Source organism: Narcine bancroftii, chromosome 8 (genome assembly GCF_036971445.1).
Source record: "Narcine bancroftii isolate sNarBan1 chromosome 8, sNarBan1.hap1, whole genome shotgun sequence".
In the NCBI taxonomy this organism is placed as follows: Eukaryota; Metazoa; Chordata; class Chondrichthyes; order Torpediniformes; family Narcinidae; genus Narcine; species Narcine bancroftii.
This window is the reverse complement of record NC_091476.1, coordinates 91,840,270-91,864,346: the sequence shown is the minus strand read 5'-3', so window position 1 is coordinate 91,864,346 and position 24,077 is coordinate 91,840,270. Positions and strand designations below refer to the sequence as shown.

Below are 24,077 nucleotides of genomic sequence, written 5' to 3'. Positions count from 1 at the left end.
ATGATGGAGGAAGGAAGGTGTGGGTGACAGGCAGGACAAAGAGAAGCAATGGGGCAGTGAGATAAGGGAAAGCAAGTGGGGGGGGGGGGCCGTTTTTATAACAAACAAGGGGAGGTTACCAGAAATTGGAGGTCGATGTTGATGCTGTCTGGTTGGAGACCTCCAAGCTGTGAGATATGAGGGACCTTGGCAGGGTGACACAGACATGATGTTTCCTCTCATGGGAGAATCTAGAGCTGGGGGGCACTGTTTATAAATAAGGCCTCATCCAGTTAAGATGGTGTGAATTTTTCATAATCTTTTGCACTCTCTTCCTCAAAGCAGAGTTGACTTTACAATCAGATGATTCATGGGCTGACTAATAATGAAATACGTTCAAGTGACCTACTTGTACTCCCAATTTATCTATTCATTTCATATTGCCTTGAAAAGTACATCAGACACAAGGGTCAACAGTATTCATTCTCCCAACCAGTCAAGATTCTGTGACACTCCTTTCCTCATTTTAAAGTCCAAGTTAACATTTGTAATGTGTCACGGATGCTTTTCAAAGCTTGAAGGGATTCATTAAATCTCTCAAACTCTCTTAAATAACCAAAGCAGATGAGAATAGGTGAACTATTTAAACTATATGGGTTAAAATAAAAGATACAAGTTTAAAATAAAAAAAGTCAAAAAAATTTAATTGAAAAGGTTTAAACATATCAACATGAATAGCTTAGCTGATGAATGACTAAAATGAGTGCTTAAAATAGTTGTAATAAACATCTTAACAATTGACTAATCTGTGTTAACTCGCAGATAAAGTCTTTTAAATACATCTAGCGTCACAGTATGAAACCAGCTGTCTCCATTTATAACTGTGCCTTTGAAGTTCACCATAATTATGACCAATAGTTACCATGGAAATGCAGGGAAACAAATCAGGAGTAAGAGATGTTTAAATCCATAGTACCCACTTGATCAGCTGTGATTTCAGAGGAGACATTAACTGGTGAATGCATCCCTTTGGATCAGCGCTCTGCACTCAGAAACCCTGCATAAAGAGTAGTTTCCTCATCCTCTCTCTCTCCCCCCCCCCATCCCCCCAACCAATTTGTCCCACCTTATTCCAAAAATTTCCTCACAACTTCCCCGTCACCATTTTCAAAAAATATAATCGCCAAGGAGAATGTGAATTAAAAACCTTAACGGGCCCCCTTGTCCAAATTAACCTTTTGGACCAGCCATTTTAACTTTTCATCGTATATACTCCGGACTGTGTTTATGGGTAAACTTTTACAGTAGTAAATGTTTTTTTTCCCATAAAAATAAAAAACTTTTACAACCTTTGGTGCTGATGAAAGGTCACAGATCCGAAACATTAACTGTGCTGCTCTCTCTATAGATGCTGTCTGACATGCTGAACATCTTCTGCTTTCATTGCAGATTTTCAACACGTCCACTTACTTGCTTCAAGACATCTTTGACCTAGTAGATCAGGTAATATTGTGGCAGTATAGATCACGGTTAGGGTGTCAGTTTGGAAGCAGCAGAGAAGCATCACTGATGTACTTGCCCCTCGCATCACCTGAGATTATTAGCCTCATTGCTAAACGTTACTTTGGCCTGTGTCTTCATTCCTTTAGACCAATTCCACTTACTTTTATGCACCCCAACTGGAGTTGTACAAAAGATCAGCTCCTTGTTAAATAAAAGAGTGGGTTAAGAGCGGACTATTTCTGTCCCTAATTCATTCATTCAAATCTTAAAAGAGTTGCTGAGACACAAAATCAACAGTCAAGACTCTGATCAGTTCCTTTCCCATCTCAAGATGCAAGGTGACATTTGCTTAATATGTTGTTGAAGGAACAGTCATGCTCAGAAAAACCCTGACATATTTCTACAGATGTGTGGTAGAAAGCATGCCGACCGGCTGCATCACGGTCTAGTGTGGAGACACCAATACTCCTGAGCAGAAATCCCTGCCAAAGGTAGTGGACACCACCCTGGACACCACAGACAAAAGCCTCCCCACAATTGAGAACATCGACAGGGAACGCTGCCAGCAACAATCATCAAGGATCCACGCCACTAAGCCACATGCCCTGTTCTTGCTGCTGCTATCAGAAAAGGACGAGGTGCCACAAGACTCACACCACCGGGTTCAGGAACAGCTGCTACCTCTCGACCATCAGACTCCTCAACAACAAACTCAGAGACTTGTTTAAGAACTCTTACTTTTGAACTATATTGATTTTTTGTCTCTCTCTGTATTGCACAGTTAATTTACATTTCTTTGTTTATTTATTTTCTTGAGTACAGGTTTTTTTTGCACTGCCAAAACATGGTAATTCTGCCTCGCCTGCAGGGAAAAGAATCTCAGGGCTATACGTAGTGTCATACATGCATTCTGATAATAAATCTGAACTTTGAATGTTAATTCATGGGATAATGGGAGGTTGGCATCAGTTATGCTGTGATGGTACACCATCGGCCTATTGCTGGGGGCAACATCTGTACCTATAGGAGTGTAAGGGGACAGGACAACACCTGGACGGCTGTCAATCAGTCGGCCTGAATGGATCAAGCCCCACCCGGTCACCCAATCACCCTCCAGGATACAAGCCTGCGCCGGCCTCCTGAAGCCTCACTCAGAGTTACTGCAGCTACAGCCAGCCTGGCTCTGTGGAAGTCTTTGTGGACTGTTGTGCAGTCTTTACCTTGTGTGTGTCTGATTCTGGCTAACAGCGCACCACAATTTAATCCACAAAATTTTCCCGCGGCTGCCATGGAAGAACTCCTGAGCTTAGGGAGCCTCAAAGTCGACCCACGCCACCCGGAAGCCCAGACATGCTTTGAGATCTGGTGGCACGTGGTCGAGGCAATCATCGAGGTGCACACAAGCAGCATCCTGGACTCAGATCAGAAGAGGCTAGTCCTACTCTGGTCAAAGCTGGGTCCCCATGCCTTCCAGGCAACCAAAGGCTGCTCCACGTACAAGAGCGCAATGGACACTCTCGAGAACTTGTACAAGCCCCCCATGAATGCGGTCTATGCAGGGTATCTCCTCAACACCCAAGCCCAGCAACCTGGGGTGACGGCTGAATCTTACCTGGGACAACTGTGAGAGTTGGCTCGACCGTGTCTAGCTGAACCCAGGGTAGGCACAGAGGAGATTGAGAGGCTGATCCGGGACACCTTTGTCCGAGGGCTATGCTCGAGGACCATCCAGCAGAAGCTGCTGGAAGATAATATCTATGCCCTGACAAGACAGTGGAAATGGTCCGAACCCTGGAAGCTGCAGCCCTGCACATCAAAGCCTTCGATTCCAGGTTCCCCCAGGCTCCCTCATGATCCTCTCACACTGCAGCTGCAGCCCCAGACCGAGTTGGGGAGAACGTCGCTGTGGCAGCCGCACAGTGCCCCTGTAAGTACTGTGGGTCAGACCGACGATCACGCCGAAACTGCCTGGCTAGGAACCAGTACTGTTTCCGATGCAGCAAGAAAGGCCACTTTGCTAAAGTGTGCCTCACAAAACCAACCGGCAGCTCAGCTCCCACAGACCCCTCCAAGTGTGTGTGCCAGGTGGCACCATTGTCCCCGCTACAACTTCCGCCTTCCACGACTCTAACGGTGTAGCATCCGGCTCTGCCAGCGATGATCGCAGTGTGTGCTCCGAGCACCTGGACTATCCCTTGCCAGCACCGCTTGCCGAGAACTACAGTGATGTCACTTCCGGCTCAGCTGACGTAATGACATCACTGCCACTGGCCGCAACGACGTCACTTCCCCCGGGTCAACAAACACGGCTGGGGAAGGAGGCCAGCCATGCAGTGGGCCCACATGTGCCGCCACCATCTTGAGCCAGGCAGTGGTCAACACGAAGGGCCCCCGACGAAGATGAGAATGACATGGTCAACACGGGCGATGACCAGGCCACCCTACTGATGCTCCCCACTCCTCTGGACGCCATAAATCACCATGCACAACCGGAGAGTGACGACTCCGACCCCGAGATGGTCCTGGCTGCCACCACGCTGACCAGGAACATCCCTCACGACCTCGGGCGCTCTATGATGGACATGCAAGTCAACGGGCAGGTAACAATGCCTGTTCAACAGTGGCAGCACCAAGAGCTTCATTTACCCGAGATTAAAAGTGCACCCCACCACCTGCTCGATCACCCTCGCTGCCAAGAATAAGACTGCTGGTACCCTCGGGTGCTGCTCAGCCAAAATAACTGTGGGAGGGGAGACTTACACAGGGTTCAGGCTCCTGGTCATGCCCAAACTCTGCGTCCCAGTCCTCCTAGGTGTAGATCTCCAGTGCCACCTGCAGAGTGTCACCCTTGTCTTCAGGGGGCCCCAACCTCCACTCACGTTACACAGCACACCAACCTACCAGCCCCAGCCAACCCGTGGCCTCTCCACACTACGCATTACGCCACCGGTGCTCTTCCCACATCTTACGCTAGGCTGCAAGCTGATCACCGCCAGAAGTAGGTTCCATTGTGTCTCAGACTGAGACTTCATCAAGGTGGAGGTGTGGCGACTCCTGGCGGAAGGTGTCATAGAGCCCAGTAACAGCACTTGGAGAGCCCAAGTCCTGGTGGTCAAAGGGGAAGTAAGCAGAGGATGATCGTGGATTACAGCCAGACCATTAACCGGTACACCCAACTGGATGCCTACCCTCTGTCAAGGATTGCCGACATGGTCAATGAGATAGCCCGCTACTGGGTTTTCTCCACGATTGATCTGAAGTTGGTGTATCTCCAAATCCCCATCCACCCGAAGGACAAGCCATACACCGCCTTCAAGGCAGACGAGTGCCTGTACCAGTTCCACTGAGTTCCCTTTGGGGTCACGAATGGGGTCTCCGTCTTCCACCGGCACAAGCTAAAGGCGACATTCCCGTATCTGGATAATGTCACTATCTGCAGCCAAGACCAGCAGGACCACGATGCTAACCTGGAAAAATTCCTCCAGACGGCCGGGGAGCTGAACCTCACTTACAACAAGGAGAAGTGTGTGTTTAGCACCACCCACCTCACCATCGTGGCCTGTGGTGTCATCAGCCCAGATCCAGAAAGGATGCGCTCATTAATGGAGCTACCTCTCCCCACCACGCTAAAGGCCTTCCGCAGGTGCCTTGGCCTATTCTCCTATTACTCGCAGTGGGTCCCTCACTTCTCGGACAAGGTCCACCCACTGGCCCAAGCTACAACTTTTCCCCTCCCAGGCAGCCTTCATCCGCTTCAGGCAGTACATCGCGGACGTCATGATGCAGGTCATGGATGAGGACTCCCCCTAACAGGTGGAGAGTGATGCCTCTGAGTTAGCCCTCGCCGCTACCCTCAACTAAAGGGGGCACCCCGTCGCTTTCTTCTCTAGGAACCTCCACGGCTCCAAACTAGGGCATTCCCCCATTGAAAAGGAGGCCCAGGCGATTGTGGAAACGGTGCGCTACTACCTGGCCGGCAGGAGATTCACCCTCCTCACGGACCAGCGGGCCGTGGCGTTCATGTTTAACACTACCCACAAAAGCAAGATTAAAAATGATAAGATCCTGCGCTGGAGTGTCGAGCTGACAACCTGCAGCTACGACATCCAGTACTGCCCTGGGAAGTTTAACGACTCCCTTGATGCCCTCTCTCGCACCTGTGCATCTATGTACGACGAAAGGCTGCAGGCACTGCACGAGTCCCTCTGCCATCCAGGTGTCACCAGGTTATACCACTTTATTAAGTCACAGAACCTGCCATATACCATCAGGGATGTCAAGGACATGACCAAGGCCAGTCGGGTCTGCGCGGAGTGTAAACCCCGTTTCTTCTGCCCGCACCAGGACCAAGTTGTAAAGGCCACTTGGCCCTTTGAGCGTCTCAGCATGGACTTCAAAGGGCGCCTGCTTTCCATGAAACGAAACGTATACTTCCTCACGGTAGTGGATGAATACTCACGCTTCCCTTTCGCTATCCCTTGCCTGGCCACAGCCACTGTCATCAGGGCCCTGGGGCAGATCTCCACCATGTTTGGCTACCCTGCTTTCATCCACAGCGACTGGGGGTCTAGTTTCATGAGAGACGAGCTGCGCCAGTACCTGACAATGAGGGGCATCGCAAGAAGTGACATTTAAAGTTATAACCCGAGAGGCAATGGCAAGTGGAACACGAAAATAGGGTGATCTGGAAGGCAGTCCTCCTGGCTCTCAAGTCAAAAGGGTGTGCCGTTGAGTACTGGCAGGATGCCCTTCCAGAGGCGCTCTATGCCATTTGGTCGCTGCTGTGTACGGCTACCAACGAGACCCCTCATGAATGTCTGTTCTCATTCCCCAGGAAGTCGGCGACTGGAATGTCCCTCCCAGCATGGGATCGGTGCTCCTGCATAAGTACATATGGGCACACAAGGACGAAGCCTTGTTAGGTTCGGCAGTGGCAGTGAGGACACTGTCTCAACCACGGACCTGGCACCAGGAGAGTACCCACCACCCCACGGCATCCTTCAGCCCAGGACAACGCCGACTGGGCATACATCCCCATCCCCAGGCAGCTATGGGGCAGGCAGGACCTCCTTGACCACCAGGGGCCCGCTTCAGCCCTGGGGGACAAATCTTCCCCCTCACTCATCCAATACAACTCTCATACATCGACCCTGGCCCCCTCGGTCACCCCTCCGCTCGGCACCACACCAGTCACACAGATCCCTGCCGCCAGCCCCACCACTTCCCTCCGACCAGTGACCAAGAGCCAGTCCTACGACGGTCACAGAGACCCCGGTGGCCGCCATATCGTCTCAATCTGTAAATATTGTATGTTGTATAGTGGGTACCTTGTTACTGCCCCCCCCCCCACTCCCCGGGACAATTTTAAAGGGGGTGAATGTGGTGGTACACCACCAGACTACTGCAGGGGACAACCTCTGTACCTGCAGGAGTGTCAGGGGACAGGACTACACCTGGCCGGCTGTCAATCAGTCGGCCTGAATAGATCAAGCCCCACCCGGTCAGGTGTCAATCACCCTCTGGAATATAAGCCTGCGCCAGCCTCCCGAAGCCTCTCTCCGAGTTACTGCAGCCACAGCCAGCCTGGTTCCGTGGAAGTCTTTGTGAATTAAAGCCTGTTGTAAAGTCTTTACCTTGTGTGTGTCTGATTCTGGCTAACAGCCCCCCACATATGCTTTGATTGATGGCTCCAAGTTAAGTCTGTCCCCATTTATCTGAATTCCTGCTACAGCTCAGGGGACTTTTGTACATGACGGGGTGAGGATTTTTGGCATGAAAGTGGCACGCTAGTGCTGTGATACAGGAGTCGAAGGAAAGGAAGAGGCAGGTTCTCACCCACAGCTGTACGGCAACTTGCCCGAGGTGGCAGGTTTCTTGCTGGTGAAAGGAAATGCTGAAATTAAGGAGAAAGTTCGCCAAGTTGTGACCTTCAAATAACCAGCTTGGATAAACTTCTCAACCAGTAGAGGCACAACAGTCGTCGAGGTCATATCCACACCTGTCATGCAAACAGATGCATCCCAGCAACAGTGGATTTCATCAGTGATCAGGAATTGAAAGCTAAGCTGGTTCTTTAAGCATTTCACTGGAAGGGTGAGATCAGATGCAAAAGCTCAGTAAGATCATTTAAATCACCTCTGGCCAGACCAAAGACCTGAACATTCCTTAGCAACTGCGTGCTGAGCTCTTTGTCTCCACATCTGTTATTTTTTTGAGCCTTCTCACTTGACAAGCACCCTAGTGCCAAGCTTTGGATTATTCTGTGAATCCATGTGTACAGTGTCACTTCAAGGAAACTGGATGAAGAATTCTAATGTTGAATGAACTCCAGTGGAACCATTACACATTTTTGCCAGCTGCTCAGAACTTGCCAAGGATCAGATCTGGGAAGAGTAACTTTGCTTTCTTATTTTAAAATGTGACAATTTTTAGCTCTGCACCATTATGGTCATAATAATCTTGGCCAACACTGAATTACAGGTTCAAATCTTGTCAGACGGTGTAAGAGTTGGAATTTGTTCATTAGAAATAGGTCAAGAAATAAAGCTGGAAAAAAAGGGTCTTCAAAACTATTGGATGGTTGATAACTAAGCCAAAAATAGAGCATTGTACGGAGGATAAACTTCTTACCCATTTGGCACTATCCAATACTGACATGGGTGCCTTTAAGTGCGGGGTCTGACTGAATGCTGAGCAAACACTTGAACTTCAGAAGATGGGGTCAAGGCAGTGTCAAGGTTAAAACCTTGTGTTTTTGATTTTTGCATTTTGTGACTCTCTCTTTAAGAAAAATGGTTGTTTATAGTGTTACCATAGTTTCTATGATGTCATATGTCGTAATATCCGAGCAAACGGAGAGTTTGTATTTCAGTCTTTGAAGAACTATGGAGGAGACGCAAGCTCTCGAAAAACTTTTCTTTGAATTCGTCATCTTATCGTTTTATTTGTTTTGATCATTTCCTATCATTTTATATCGTTATGTCTTGAAATATAACCGAATGCCTTGTTTATGCGTCGTTGTGAAAACCTTGGTGCGAAGTTATACAAAATTATTTTATCAACTAATTAAAGGCTACATAAAGCTGCAACTACGAAGTTTGCTTTATTTGGATTATTAAGAAAGTAATTCGGAGTATTGTCATTTATGTTTCTGTGAAGATGACATGTTTTGAGATTGGGAAATACGAGAGATTGGAAAGTGTCATCTACAGGCAGATTAACCATGTCTGTGGGTGGGGTGGGGGCGGGCTACTCTATATTCTTTATTCTCAAATGGGGTTCCACTCCACTCAGTAGAGGGCTGTAAACAGATGTCACAAATGCAAAATAGTTTCTTTATCTCCTGCATTCTCTCCTTATCTTCCAGTTTTCTCTTCCTCAACCAATGGACACCAGATACCTTTGAGTGTTGGATTCAAATCAGTATGACGTGAGCAGTGGGAGTTCTGACTTTGGAAGTCTGGACTCATCCACAGTAAGGCTCACTCAATGTCATTGAGCAAGGAAAACTTGCTACGTGGCCCAGTCTCGCTGACGTTCAAGAGAGAAATGCAGAAACTGCAGATTTTGGAATCTTGAGCAATTGCTAGATGAGCTCAGCAGGTCAGCCAGCATCCAGGGGTAGAAAGGGTTAGTAAACATTTTGGGTCAAGATCCTTTATCAAGTCTCAGTCAACTTTTTGGGTTAGGAACCTCTCTTGTTAAAGAAAACCACCCTGTAATATGGATGCGCACGTGTCATGTGACCCTATCAGCAGATACCTAGTCGGAAGTCACCTCACCTGCCAATCAAAGTGAAGCTCTGCCCACAGATTAGTGCACGCCTGACCATTGGTCCCGATAATCACCTAACCCATACTTGGGCCGCCACTCTAAAGCCCACCACGTGTGGACCATCTGTCTCTTTTTCTTCCCCTGCGACAAACCCCAGCTCCACTCCAGGTTGTGAACTGTGGGTGACGCAGGAGAATCATTGGTAAGGTGTGCGCTGATAAAGGGTGGGGAGCTTTAATGTGGTACATGCAGAGATCACCATTATTGTAAGCCTAGTTTCGTTTGGTAAAGAGTCATGCCTGCATTGTTTCAAGGGGTGACGGGCATTGTAATGTATTCGTTGACTGTAAAACCATTTCTCCACGGATGCTTGCAAGTATTGGGTAGCCATGCAGCGAGCAAGCGAGTGAGTGTTTTATTACCCCTGTTGTGACTTCCCTACATATGTGAATAAATATCACTGTTATAATCAGCCTGTGAATCCATGTGTACAGTGTCACTACAAGGAAACTGGATGAAGTATTCCAAATGGCAAAATTCCATCAGCAAAGTGAATCAGTTGCTAGGTATCATGTTGAATGAACTCCAGTGGAACCATTACACATTTTTGCCAGCTGCTCAGAACTTGCCAAGGATCAGATCTGGAAGAGTAACTTTGAGACTCACTGCTCTTTGCACCCATCAAGCTGGTTTTGCCTCACACAACACACTGGAAACATTGAATGACAACATCTGAAGAGCTGATTTTCTCCAGTAATTCTTTGTTTGCTGATCATCAATGTGCCTCCATGCCAACATCTATATTCACAGCAACATAGGGACAGGACATGGATTGATTTGTCAACCCTTCCCTATTCCGGGTTAGAAGTGACCTGATGGTTGACCTCCGTTAACCTGGTACCATTGGAACAGGAACTGGAATCTCACTAGTAAAGTCAAATGAGATCAAGTCAAGTTTATTGTCATCTGATTGCACGAATACAATCTGACAAAATAGTGTTCTCCAGTCCTCAGTGCAATACATGCACACACATAGCCAGACATAACACGCTTTCTAACATGGGTTAAGGAAGAAACAAAAGCAAAGCAAAAGGCCAAAAATCTAGCACTCTTGGGACCTTGGGGGCATCAGATAATCAGATTTTTCAGGTTACAGGATGTTGTTTATATTAATACACAAACGCATTAGTATTTCCCTTCATGAAAAGTTACGCAGAATTGTAATAACTTTCCCAGTGACCCAGGAGTGCAGGGAAAGGGACCTTGGTCAGTTGAAAGAGAGAATGGGGAGTGAGGTCACTGAGTTGGAAGGGAGTGCAGGAGCCAGAGTCCTAGTCAGTGGAGTGAAGTGGTGAAGTGTGGGAACCGGAGCTCTGGCATGTTGGAGAGGAGCATTGCATCCCTTATGAGGAGGGCCAGATGCCAATCCATTGATATTTCCAGATGGTGAAGGAGCAGATAGTCAAGAGTTTTACTGCACTGGAAATATTATGTAAAGCATCAGATAATAAAATTATGCGGTGGGAATCCCCACCCCTCAACACTGCACAAGAAAGGAAGCAGTGTTTTGGCACGAGATTTTTTTTCCAAGCCATGTGATTTGAGTGCTCACCTTTATTGCAGTTTTTATTCCAGAGTTCCATGCTTGACTGCAGATAGGAGGGCATTTTTTGCGTTAACTTTATAACATCGTGATCAAAACCATCGACTTTGCTTCTATGTATATTGTTCTTCAGCGATGGCAAAGGACTGCAGTCTGGAGTTACCCGGGAACGATAGCTGGAAGCGGTGGTCCTCTGTACAAGCGGAGTGCTGAACGTCTTCAGGTCTTTCCCTTTAATGTCAGTGCTGGCCATTCCATTCAGGCTGTTGTCAGGCAACAGAGGGAGGCCCTGTACCCTCAAAATTGGAGTCTTCTCAAAGGATGAACCTACAAATGAAAGAGGCAGATTCACAAAAAAACAGCCTGAAGCCAACAGTCCTGACAACAAGAGACGGACCATCATTGTACCATTTGACAATGCAGGGCAGTGTTCTCGTTGGCTTAGGCCCAAGCATTGATGACAATAGTCGGGAGTTACTTCTGGTTGACTGTGCAGAGTATTGGTGAACCATCAGTCACTGATAAATCCAATGCTCCATTTTGGCAGTGTTTATCAGTTAACTGAGGAGGAAGTCGGCTGAATAGAGATCAAGTAATGAAAGAACATCACTTGGTGTAATGGAGGGGCAGTAATGGTGCTGCTGCGCTCCTGTTCATTGTACACACTACCTGCCAGACAAGGTCAAAGACTACCCCAAGCCATCAAGGTGACCCTTACGATTAGCCCACCTAAATCACCAGGTGCTGCAGTCCAGGCAGCCCGCCCAGGCTCAGCCCTGACCTTCCACCCAATTGGCCCAGGTGAATCACCTCAGTTCACTCCTGCTGAGCCCCTGCACTTGGCTTTGAGCCATTGGCCATAGCAACCAATGGGGCCCACAATGACCCTTATGATTGGCCCCCCAGCTTTGCCCCCAGAACTGTAAAGGACCACGTGCCCCTTTATTCTGCCTCTTTGGACTCCTCGTGGCATGTAAGTATTACCTTCCACACTGAGATAGGGTGAGTCTCAAGGCCAGGTAGCTAGAGCCGTGTTCGTACCAGTCAAGGGGTGAGAGCATGTAATATCACCTTGATCTGATTGTTGAATGTGTATGTTCCTGTAACTTCACCAGTTTCTGTCGGTTTCCCCCTCGTCATCTGAAAGTGTACATTTAACCCTTGCATATTGTGTATGTATAGAAGTTTGCTTGACATATCGACCCTGTTGCCTCAATTCCATCTCTAAAATAAACGTGTGCTTTGTAACTGCACTTTGGTCTGGTTCTTAACCTGTGAGACCCACACGAACCCAAACAACACTTGGGTCATATAGAGTCATAGAAGCAAGCCTTTTCATCCATCATATCCATGCAGTCCATTAAGCACCCAATTACACTCATCCAGCTCACTTTATCCTCCACGTCCTTCCACTTCACGCCTATCAACTGCCCTCGGATACTTTCCCTTGCCTACACAAGGGGATTTACAGTGTCCAAATGAACTTAACCTGCATGTCTTTGGGGTGAAGAAGGCAACTAGAGCATCCCTACAGAAACCCATGCAGTCACAGCAACAGTTTAGAAATGAAGCTGTGGCCCTCAGACCTGAAGGGCCGCAGCGCTACCAAATGCACTACAGTGTCCCTCTTTGTTTCATAAAGAACATTCATTCTTAAGTTTACTTATCATTCAATTGTATCAGTACAACCCTGATGGAACAGCATTTTCCAGACAACAGTGTAAACATACATCAGACATAACACGCATACAGATAAACTACATAAAACCTATATCAATATATTCAAAGAAATATTATTAATAAAAATAGTAGAATCACGGGGAGTTGTTTTTAGCAGTTCACTCTCATGTCAGATACTTCTCACCACGTAGCCATCGAGAAACATCATGGGTTTCTAACTCAAATTTATCAAACACTTGTGTTCACCACTGGAGGACGGGCAATTTCACACACTTTTCACCGAGTCAAACAAGACCAATGAGTGAAATCAAGAGCAAAGCCTCAACTTTGTATCGTAGCCCTAAGTTCAAGAGTTTTCCCCCGTGCCAGAGTGAAGCCTTTGCTCCCTGCAATAAACACGTCCACTGGGCTGAGCCATTTTACTTCCCAAATGCAATAATTCTCAAGTAGAATTGGTAAATCTCTTCAAATTGAAAGAGAGAGAGTCACCAAAACTTAAAGCAGCTCCTGGAGGTGTGAGGTCTTCATAAACCTCTCCCACATCACTTGGATACTAGTGATTCAAGGAATCCTACATCACAAAGTAGGATTGTGCCTGTCACAGCCCGATTTGGTCAGCCCAGATTCAGTGCGCAGTTTCTATCTCAAGGTACTATCATAATCAGGATTTATTGTCTTGAACAAATCACGAAAGTCGCTGTTTTGCAGCAGCATCTTAGTGCCAACCTTCATATTACGAACCATCTTACAACAATAATATCTTTGTAAAAAAAACAGTAGTGCACGAAAAGTAAGGCTGTGTCTTTTGTTGATTATTCAGGAATCTGATGGCAGCAGGAAAGAAGCTCATCTTTAGGCTCCTGTATTTTTTTCCCCCCAACGGTAGCAGAGTGAAGAGGGCATGGCCTGGGTGGTGGAGGAGGATAGAGGCTGCCTTTTTTAAGATGTCGCCTCATGTGGATGTCTTCGATGGAGTGAAGTCTGGTGTCTGTGAAGTCGCAGGCCGAGTTAGCAACCCTCTGGAGTTAAGTCTTGTCCTGAGATTTGGCACCTCCATACTAGACAGTAATGCAACCAGCTAGAATGCTCTCCACTGTGGAAGTTTTCGAGAGTCTTTGGTGTCATACCAAATTTCCTCAGACACCTCACAAAGTATAGCCTCTGGCAAGCCTTCTTCATGATTGCATCAAGATGGAGGCTCCAGGACAGATCCTCAGAGATGTTGACACCCAGGAATTTGAAGTTCTTGACCCTCTCCTCCACTGAGGCTGAGACGTGATCCCAACTCCCTCCTGAAGTCCACAATCATCTTTTTTGTTTTGCTAACATTGAGCACAAGGTGGTTGTTGTGACACCACTCAAAGAGCTGATCCATCTCCCTCCTCTACGCTAACTCATTGCTGTTAGTGATTCTGCAGACAACTGTGGTGTCATCTGCAAACTTGTAGATGGCATTGGATTGATCAGTCCCATTCCCCAGCTCCTTCCCCCAGTGGAGTCTCTTTCAAGTGACTCACGTCTAGTGGGAATGTGCAATATTGTTGGTGAAATATAATTGTTGCCTTAAGGCTGTCATCTATTTAAAGATTGTGTGATGTGGCTCACTGCTCTCCAAGCAGAAACAATACATGTAGAAGTTTCCTGAAGTGGTCCTTTGAATAAGCTATACACACTGCATCTGAGCTCCATGTCTCATGTTCATCATGGTTGTCAATTTCAGACTGTATTCTAGATCAAAACATGTCATTGCAAAATATTTTTTTTTCTTTCCCACTGCCAATTATTTTAATCTTGTCATCTCTGGCAATGCTACCAGCCCCTCATCTTGACAATATTTTACAGGAGCATCATTGAGTGGTATTATTGAGGACCCCTTTCCATCCATCCTCCTAGCTGGAGTTACAGGAGTTCTGTGCTGCCCTAATAACGGCTGGTGAGGGTCCAGGAGTGCAGAGACATAGTGCTACACCGAAGGGTTCAACCATCCGGTGTTAATGCTGGTGGTTCCATAAACGGTCTGTTAAAGAAGCCAACTGCTCGTATAAACTAAACTCCTGCAACCACAGGTCTGTGTCCAAGATGACAGAGCCAGAGCTTGGCAGTGGCCATGAGGGGTTGCAGACTCCGTGGAGCAGTGGACTAGCGCAGGCCACCAGGAGAAGCAGCGGAGATGATCTTACAGGATTCAAGAGGGTGCTGAGGACAAAAAAAAGGATTCCTGAAGGGAAGCACACTAATTTTAAACATTTTTTAACCATTTATTTTTCTTGAATTTTCACCTTTCTGTGTCTGTGATTATTGAATGTATGGGCGTGCGCCATAATCCTGAGAAACACTTTTGTCTGGTTATTTCTGCACATTTAATTGATAACAAACTTGAAATTAGTTACCATTTCCCCGACCATATGGAGTTGTACAGCAGAGAAATGGTCCTCCAGCCCATCACATCCACCCCCATCGACATCCCATTTGCCTGCGCTGGGTCCGCATCGTTCCGTACCTTGCCTATCCAGCTGCCTCGGAAATGTAGCTATTGCATCCAATTCCCCCATCTCCTCCTACATCTTTCAGCTATCACCGTGCTGTGTGAAAGCATTGCCCTTAGATCTCCATCAAAATTTCTTTCTCTCCCCTACCATGATGGAAAGAATCTTACTGGCTACCCTTTTTATGTCTTGAATAATTTTATAAACCTGTCAGGTTACCCCACAGTTTCCATAAGGTAAACAAGCCCAGCCACTCCATTCTCTCCCCATAACAAAAGTCCCCCAATCCAGGCAACTTCCTGGAGAGTCTCCTCCATCTTCCCTCAGCATGACTGCATCCTTCCAATTGTATGAACTGCACACAACACTCCAAGAACAGTCTAATCGGTGTTTTATAAAATTTGCAACACAACCTCCCAACTTTTATATTTATTTTCCCCAATCCTTGAATTAATGTTTTATTCACTATTTAACCAGCCCTAGTTGCCATTTTCAGGGAATGATCAACTTGAACCCCACAGTCCCTTCAATATTCTTTACCTAACTTTCCAACTGCATCACATCACACTTGTCTGGATTAAATTCCATCTGCAAAACACACTGTTGAATTTTCCGTCTAATCTTCATGTCTGTTGTAACTTTTCTCACGATCTACAGCAGCACTCATAATCATGTAACAATTACAGTACGGAAACAGGCCACATTGGCCCTTCTAGTCCGCACCGATTTAAGTGAACTCCACTAGTTTCACTGACCTACTCTTTGCCCATGACCCTCCAACCCCCTCACATCCATGTGCTCATCCAATCTCCTCTTAAATGACAATTGACCCTGCTGCAACCACCTCTTCAGGAAGGTCATTCCACTCAGCCACCACTGTCTGAGTGAAGAAGCTTCCTCTTAAATTACTTCTAAAGTTTTGCCCCCTAACCCTTAACTTACGACCCCTTGTTCCAATCTCTCCTACCCTCAAGCGGAAGAGCCTGTTCACATCTACTCTATCTATTCCCCTCATAATTTTATATACCTTTTTATACTGCCATCCACAAACTTCCTAATCACACCTCTTACATACGCATTCAAGTCATTCATAAGTATCACACATAAAGGTCCCAGGTCCTTCCCTGCTCACAAAATCCATTGTAACCTTGGACATTCGATAAAACTTCCAGAAAGCTCTTTCAGCACAAAGATCTGGGAGAAAGCTGACCTCCAATTATTCTTGGGTTTGCAAGGTTTGAGGAATAAAGGTGATCTGGATTGAGAATGCTCTCACCTGTTTCTCTGTATGTCTGATTCTCCCAGCTGTGCAGCCAGAGAGGACGACTCCTCCCAGCATCGAAGGTCTTGGAGTAGCTGTTTGACTTCCAAGAGTTGGACAACCAAGGCGACTCAATGAGGTTCATCCTGGGGTTAAAGCAAAAGGACGTCAGCTCAGCTGTTTAGTGACCATCGAATGCAAATGTTCTCTTCATCCAAGCCCAGCTTACCTGTGCTTGATTATAACGTCCTCATTAGCCAGCCTGTACATGCCTGCAGTGCACAAATTAACATAAATTAGTGATTCAGAAATGATCCTTCTCCACACACATTCTAGGAGAGTTTTGTCAAGCTTTGGAACGAGTATTTTGCTGACTGTGAAAGCATTACAGGATTCCATCTAGTGCCGGGTTTAGCAAGAATAATCCAATTGCTTGCATTATCCAGCTTCTTTCCTAGTTTCGCCACAATATCCAGTCAACAGAGGAACCAATTATAATTTGGATAAAATGCAACGATGACATCTTCCTGGTACAGAGCATTCTCACCAGGAATGGGAGAAGGCCGACTCAGAAACCAAGTACCAGAAGCGGGAAATCTGGCATTTCGTTTCTATTTCCCCTTTTGACATCGATGGCCGATTATTACACTTCACATCCAAAATGCACGTGATAGGTGCAGCAAATTACTGGAGAGCATCACCTCATCCCACCAGTGGCAGCCAAAACACTATCCACAGACTGTTATATCATGTCAGTAGAACTGTTACGTTCCCCCTCCCAAAACCCTGCCAACAAGGTAAATAATATGTCAGTGGCAGATTAACTATTAGACTGAGTGGGCTTAAGCCTAGGAGCCCAGAAGGACCTCGGGCTCTTGGGCAGGAGCGGGGACCTTGGGCTCCCGAGCAGGAGCAAGGACTTTGGGCTCCTAGGCAGGAGCAGCGACAGGAGTGAGGACCTCGGGCTCACGGGCAGAAGCAGGGACCTCGGGCTCCCGAGCAGGAGTGGGGACCAGAGCGGGGACCTCTGGCAGGAGCAGGGACAGGAGCGGGGACCTCGGACTCCCGGGCAGGAGCAGCGACAGGAATGGAGATCCCAGACTCCCGTCAGGAGCGGGAATCTCAGACTCCCAGGCAGGATCAGTGACAGGAGTGAGGACCTCGGGCTCACGGGCAGAAGCAGGGACTTCTGGCTCCCGAGCAGGAGTGGGGACCAGAGCGGGGACCTCTGGCAGGAGCAGGGACAGGAGTGGGGACCTCAGACTCCCGGGCAGGAGCAGTGACAGGAGTGGGGATCCCAGAATCCCGTCAGGAGCAGGAACCTCGGACTCCCAGACAGGAGCAGTGACAGGAGCGGGGACCTCAGGCTCCTGGGCAGGAGCGGGGACAGGAGCGTGGACCTCGGGCTCGTGGGCAGGATTAGGGAGAGGAGCAAGGACCTTGGGCTTTACAATTCTTTCAACCCCAAAAGTATTTATAGGCCCTCTTTAGACCCCTTGGAATGTTTCAACCCCTTTGATACTCCTATCAACCACTTTGGAGACCCCTAAGATGCTATTTAACATAACTTAATGTCACTTTATTCTATTCAACAAAGGGTGGGGCAGGGGATCCTTAATAAAATTCAGCCTGGGGTCTCGGGTGGTAGTTAATCCGCCACTGCAAACGGATTCCTAACAAGGCGATGCAGGCATAGAGCTTTCATCGTAGAACAATAGAGTTTTCAGCATTGAAAGGGGCCTTTGGCCTATCATCTCCATGTTGATCTTCCTGCCCGTCTCCAGTACACTACCCATTTTGCCTCATTTAGGATTGAATCCTTCTTGGTCTTGCAAATTAATACTGTAATAATTACAAACAATTAGATGCATGCCTGGTTTGAACCAGTGACAGAGTTTCAGATTAAAAAGAACAACAATGGCAGCACAGTTAGTCTATTGGTTCGCCCAATGTTATTACAGTCCCAGCAACCTGGGTTCGAATCCGGCCCTGTCTGTAAGGAGTTTGAATATTCTCCTGGCATTGGTTTCCTCCCATATTCCAAAGATGCAGCAGGTTAATTGATGTATTTGGGATCATAAGCACATGGGCCAGAAGGGCCTGTTACTGTGCTATGTGTCTAAATTTATTTTTTTAAATTAATAATCAGGAATAGTGGGCTGCTGACATCTTCAGGGATTTAACACATTAATGGACCCATTCAAGGATCCATCTAATGAACTACCCCTGTTTTCTTGTGCCCATTTCATCTCAGAGAGTGCCTCAGTGTTTGAGACTAATTAGGCAGGCAACTGAGTCATTATTTTATAAGGAATTATCTGTCTTGGATAGATTATCTGAATAGATATACCTTTCTGAATATGTATCAGAACATTGAGCTACAGTCTGCCACTTACACTTGTAGTCCACTTAGTAGTTAGTCTCAGACAAGTGTTCGAATCATGATGGGGGATTGAAAGATGGTTCATCGGATGAAGAGGCAGAGACAGGAGCGATGTGGAACTAGAGATAATGAGGTGTGAAGAGTGCAATGTTCAGAGATGGAAGGTAAAGGGAGATAGTTTCGTAAGCACATAGAGGGATGGCAAACAGTTGGCTAGTGTAGCGGTTTTCACAACGCTATTACAGCGGCAGTAAGCAGGGTTTGAATCTGCCGCTGTCTGTGAGAGGTTTCTATACTCCCTCCTGTGACCATGTGGATTTCCTCCGGGTGCTCCGGTTTCCTGCAATGTCCCAAAGACATACTGGGTTAGCAGGTTAATTGGTCACATGGGTGTATTTAGGCCATGTGTACTGGAAGGGCCTGTTACCATGCTGTATCTTTAAATTAAAGGAGGAAAACAGAGATAGAGAGAAATGTGAAAAAGTAAAGATCAAGGAAAATAATGTTCTGCATGTGGTTTGAAAATCTCTTCACCATAACCAGTTGATGAAGTAAACAAAGACGATGTGCTCAAACAATAACCATGGCATTTATTAGCAGAAACTCATGGTACAATAATGAAAGACGATAGATGCATACACAGTTATACCCAAGGGGAGTGTCCTTAACAGTAGAGATAATGCACAGCCAATGTTAGTAAGGCAAGGCTAGCTGAAGGGAAGACTGACAGCTCATCAGAGATTCACCACAGTAACCAACAGAGGACAAATGAATTTAAGAGCTGCCCGATCAGAAAGTGTCAGAGAATTTGATCCTCATCTCAATTGGGTTACATCAACCTGGCTGTCCTCAGCTGAAAGTTAACGCCTTGTTAAGTCCCCCGTTGTAAAGCGGGCACTGATGCTGGTGATAAATCGCTGTGAAGTCCCTCTCACCTTTTCTCAGCTTGTGCTTCTTCTGAACGTGACCCCTTTTTGTACGGCGATAATACAGACAAACACTGAGCAGCATCAGGATGACCCAGATGACACTCCCAGCACTTGCAATGAAAACCGGCTGCCTCACAAACTCCAGCACCAGCCCAAAGATCGAAGAGGCTGACGACGTCTCCTGCCCCAACGGGTCTAAGATTTAAAAATAATGGGTTAAAGATTTTTATCGATTGACCTGTGAGGACCTGCATCTTGTTAAAAGATTATGCTTTTTAGCCATCACACAAACATGCAAAAATTACACTTAGCAAAACACTTTCTGGTCAGATCATTGTACACAACAAAATGTACTCTTCGCACTTCACCTGAGAAACCATACCACCAACTTAGAGATTACGCGATACAGACAGACACCGCTCACTAGAGCCAGTGACCTGACAGGCCTTAAAAATTAAACCACAAAAGCTTCAGCTGAATGGGACAATTTTCTGGTGAGGTGGTTTCCTGTGCAATTAGAAAGAATTGGGCAATTGGTGCGTGGAACTCGCATACATTTATCTGGTGGATTTCCTAGCACAAGTGAGCTATTGGTGGGAATATTAATGATGGATGGGTATGGTGGTGATGCTGGATCGCAGAGAGAACTGAAGGGGAAAAATAGAGGCAAAAGACAAAAGATCAATTTAACAGCTGTCCCCAATTAAACAACCTCTTATGTGACCACAAAAGTGAAAATGATAACATTTTAATCATTTATCTCAACCTGAAACATAAGCAAAGCCAGTGAAATAGATCTATCCCCAAAGAAAACGTTTGAGATTTCCACCCCCACCACCACCCAAACAGAAATGTTCCTCGACAGATGTTCTTTGGGTTTTGAGACATTGGTTTGGCTTTGTTTTATAAGCTTCTTTATCTCTTCTTGTGTCCCTTTCATCTCCAATCCTGCAACAAGCCAGGGATGAAAGAGAGAACCAAAGGCTAAAGGTCCATTGAGCTGTAATTGAGTGGGTTGTTCAATGAACTACAAGAATCACCGCAGTTACACGCTCTTGCTGGGCAAGTTTCAGCCATGACTCATTGTACACCTTTGAGCAGGGTCGGCGTACGTTCCACTCCAGAGATCTGAATACAAAAGTCTAAGGTGGTGGTGTGACTTGGCCAAAAACTTTGATAACTACGTCACCATTGATTCAACAGTGCTCAACTTCTCCAAAACATTCGATGTCATTCCCCACTAAAGATTACTTAAGAAATCCGACGGCTATGGTATTCCCTCCAACGCTAAAAAATAGATTTCCAGTTTCTTGTCGAAACGTCTCTAGTGGGTGTGTGTGAATGGAAAAAATTCTGAATGGCATCCAGTGTTAAGTGGTAAACCGCAGGGCACAGTGTTAGTCCCACATTTGTTTTACTCCACATCAACGACATACACGGAAGTTTCAAGGACCACTGAACAATCGCGGACGATTGTTTGGTATTGCGTCCAATTAAGTCAGCTGATGACGAGGATGATCTCCAAAAAGATCTTGATAGCATAGTAGAATGGTCACAAAAATGGGACATGCAGTTCACTCCTTCCAAATGCAAAACCATGTATGTCACCAGGAAGAGAAAACCAGGCAAAACATCACACAAAATCCTGGGTGTCACCCTTGATGAAACCAAACAGACCAAACACCTTGGCATCAAAATCCAGAACGACCTGGGTTGGAATGATCAGACGCATCATACAACATTGAAGGCAACAGGAGTCCGAAATTGTCTGAGACACAGTTTCCATCATCGTTCAACTTCTGTCAAGGAGAAGTTGTACCTCACCCTCGTCAGACCACATTGGGAACGTGCAGTAGCTACGTGGGACCCAGACACAAACAAAAATACTACTCATCCAATGAGTCCAGAGACAGGCAACCCAATTTGTCACAAATATATATGGAAGCAAGTGTTACAAAGTGTTTGGATTCATTAAAGTGGAGCTCTGTCCAAGACAGACAGGAAGCACACCATCTGATCTGTTTTTACAAAATGCTAAACTGCCAGCTCGGTATAGACGATCAATCCTACATCAAACCCAAGCCTGCTGGGAGCAGACGAGGGCAGGCAACCCAATTTATATTACCATCTTCCAAGACAGATGTGTACAGCAATTAATTCTTCCCCCCACACAATTAAAGCAGAGAATAATCTTCACCCTACCACACTCACACAACCAGTCCCAGGTAAATTTAAGGCAGCTCTTCTTCCAAAATCTCCTCAAGCACACCCTCCCCCACCTCCAGTTTAAATCCCATACAGAGTATTTTGGAGGATCAAGAGCCAAGCACAGACCAAAGACCAAAAATTATGAACGAGACATTAAACTGATATCCCATCTAACCTCACAGGTGCACACAAAATATCTGTTGCATTTGTCAAAGTCTACACAAGTTATTCCAGGTGCCTTGGTCATTATTTACCATCAGCAAATGTCACAAAAGCAGAGTGTGGTATGTACAAATTGGCTCAAAAATATTTATGAATGCTTCAATACACCCTGGGGTCATAAAGAGTGGCAAATGAATTTCCTTGTTCACATTACATAGAAATATTTTTTTTCTCCTTGGCCAGTGCATTAAATTGAAAACTAAAACTGTAGATGTTGGAAATCTGAATTAACAACAGAAAATGCTGAGCACTCCGCAGTTCAGATAGCATGAATGCTTCAGGTCAAATACCCCTCAAGAGAGCCAAGAAAGTTAGAAAGCACATCTTAAGTGAGGGAAGTGCTGGAGAGGACAATGGGTGATCTCTGATCATCCTATCAAAGATATTCCCTTTGTTCTGCCTGTGGGTCCTTCACCCCACTGTTTAAAGCTCATTTGTTTGGACCAAGAGGCTTCAACCCAAGGCATTAACTTGAATTCTCCTTCCATTCTTCTTGGCAAGTTGCAATGATTTTACCTCTTACTTGTTAGCCTGTGCTCCTCCCCCTGCCCCTTTCTCCCTCCTCTCCCCACCCCACCTTTTTAATTCAAGCCTGCTTTTTGCTCATACCCGGACAAAAGGCTCAGGCCCAAAACACTGGCAACTCTTTACTTCTTACAGGGGCTGCGTGACCTGCTAAGCTTCTCCAGCACATTTGTGCATTGCACAGCAATCACAGCGTCTGCAAACTTTTCTGCTTAACGATCCTACTCCCCCATTTCTGTAAAATTCTCCCATCCCTGGTATTGATTCAGTCGCTGTGATTGCTGGGTTTTTATTGTACGATACTTTTAACGGAGCAACATATGTAAAATGTGTTTGGGTCCACTGGCAACTGATCCTAAGAGACTGATGGAGATGAATGAAGGAGCAGAGCATGTAATGTACGCAATTCCCGTTTACCCATTTGCAATCAGGAATCCAATATGATGTGAAATAACTCTGTCTCAATCCCACAGTGGAGAATGAATGATGAATGATTGTTTTCTGCTCAGTTCATTATAAAGCTGTACAACAGCACAGGGAGAATCAACAATGGATAAATGGATAGATTTTTCATTATTAAAAAAAACCTGAAATTGCTGCATTTCATAATCTCATAAAATAACCTTTACATGGCTTGTGCAGGCTCCAATCTATCCCCTGTGCGATTTCAATTACCAAGGTAGCTTCAAATATGTACGTCGTACAAGAATCATTTAATATCTATTGCAAGGAACTGAAAAGATCAGACAAAAAAAAAGACTGCAAGTCTGCAGACACTTGCACTTTTGCACAGCATCATTTGAAAAGCATCAAGGCAATTCCTGTAGAATTTACTGATGCCACATCAATGGAAATAGTGGTTATTTTTGTACCCGAACATCTTGTTCTCAGTGACATAGGAGCAATTAATTTTTCTTTGGCTTTTGCTGGCCAAAGGAGATGGGTACTTGTGGAAGGAGAGAGGTGGTGGGATGAATAGGTTTACTTATTGATGTGAGGGGGGGGGGGTGTAGAAAGAGGGAAAGCTAGTTGAGGGAGACGCTAGTCAAAGGAGAAAGATGCAGGTTGAGGAACAGAGTTCCTGCTCGATCGCTAGAAATTGCAGGTCAAGGGGGAAGAAGGCCTTTGGATTATCCAGTCATTTTACCAGATCCCTTACACGTCTGGACTACTGGGAAGAGCAGACGTTACCTTGGAGCATTACAATTAGTAGCACAGCAAAGCATAGTTGTTTTAAAGTTCTTAATTTGGTCTTTAAACTTACCATTTCCTGATCAATAAAAACCACCAAGACTGGTCCCAGATCTGGAGCATGGCACAGATAAAATTACAAAAAGTCCAATGGCAAGTCCTAAGGGAAGCACGGTTAGCGAAGCATTTAGCGCAATGCACTTACAGCGCCATTAATCAGTGCCGGGGTCTAATCGGGTATTAGGGTAACAGTGAGGGGGAGTACATACTGCCATTCGAGAACTCACTCAGTGGAGGCAGGAGGGTGTTGGCGGGGAATGGGTGCCATTCCTGC

At 46.1% G+C, this 24,077-nt stretch overlaps 1 protein-coding gene across 4 annotated transcripts in view; it reads right to left on the bottom strand.

The window, feature by feature from the left end:
- Positions 1-24,077, bottom strand: part of robo4 (roundabout, axon guidance receptor, homolog 4 (Drosophila)) — a 144,311-nt gene that overhangs the window by 36,243 nt on the left and 83,991 nt on the right. For all 4 annotated transcript variants that reach the window (XM_069894496.1, XM_069894497.1, XM_069894498.1 and 1 more), the window contains 4 exons: positions 19,604-19,792; positions 16,515-16,557; positions 16,301-16,431; positions 10,868-11,185 (listed from right to left, as the gene is read on the bottom strand). In XM_069894496.1, coding sequence (XP_069750597.1) covers positions 10,868-11,185; positions 16,301-16,431; positions 16,515-16,557; positions 19,604-19,792 — 681 coding nt within the window. The remainder of the gene's footprint in view (positions 1-10,867; positions 11,186-16,300; positions 16,432-16,514; positions 16,558-19,603; positions 19,793-24,077) is intronic.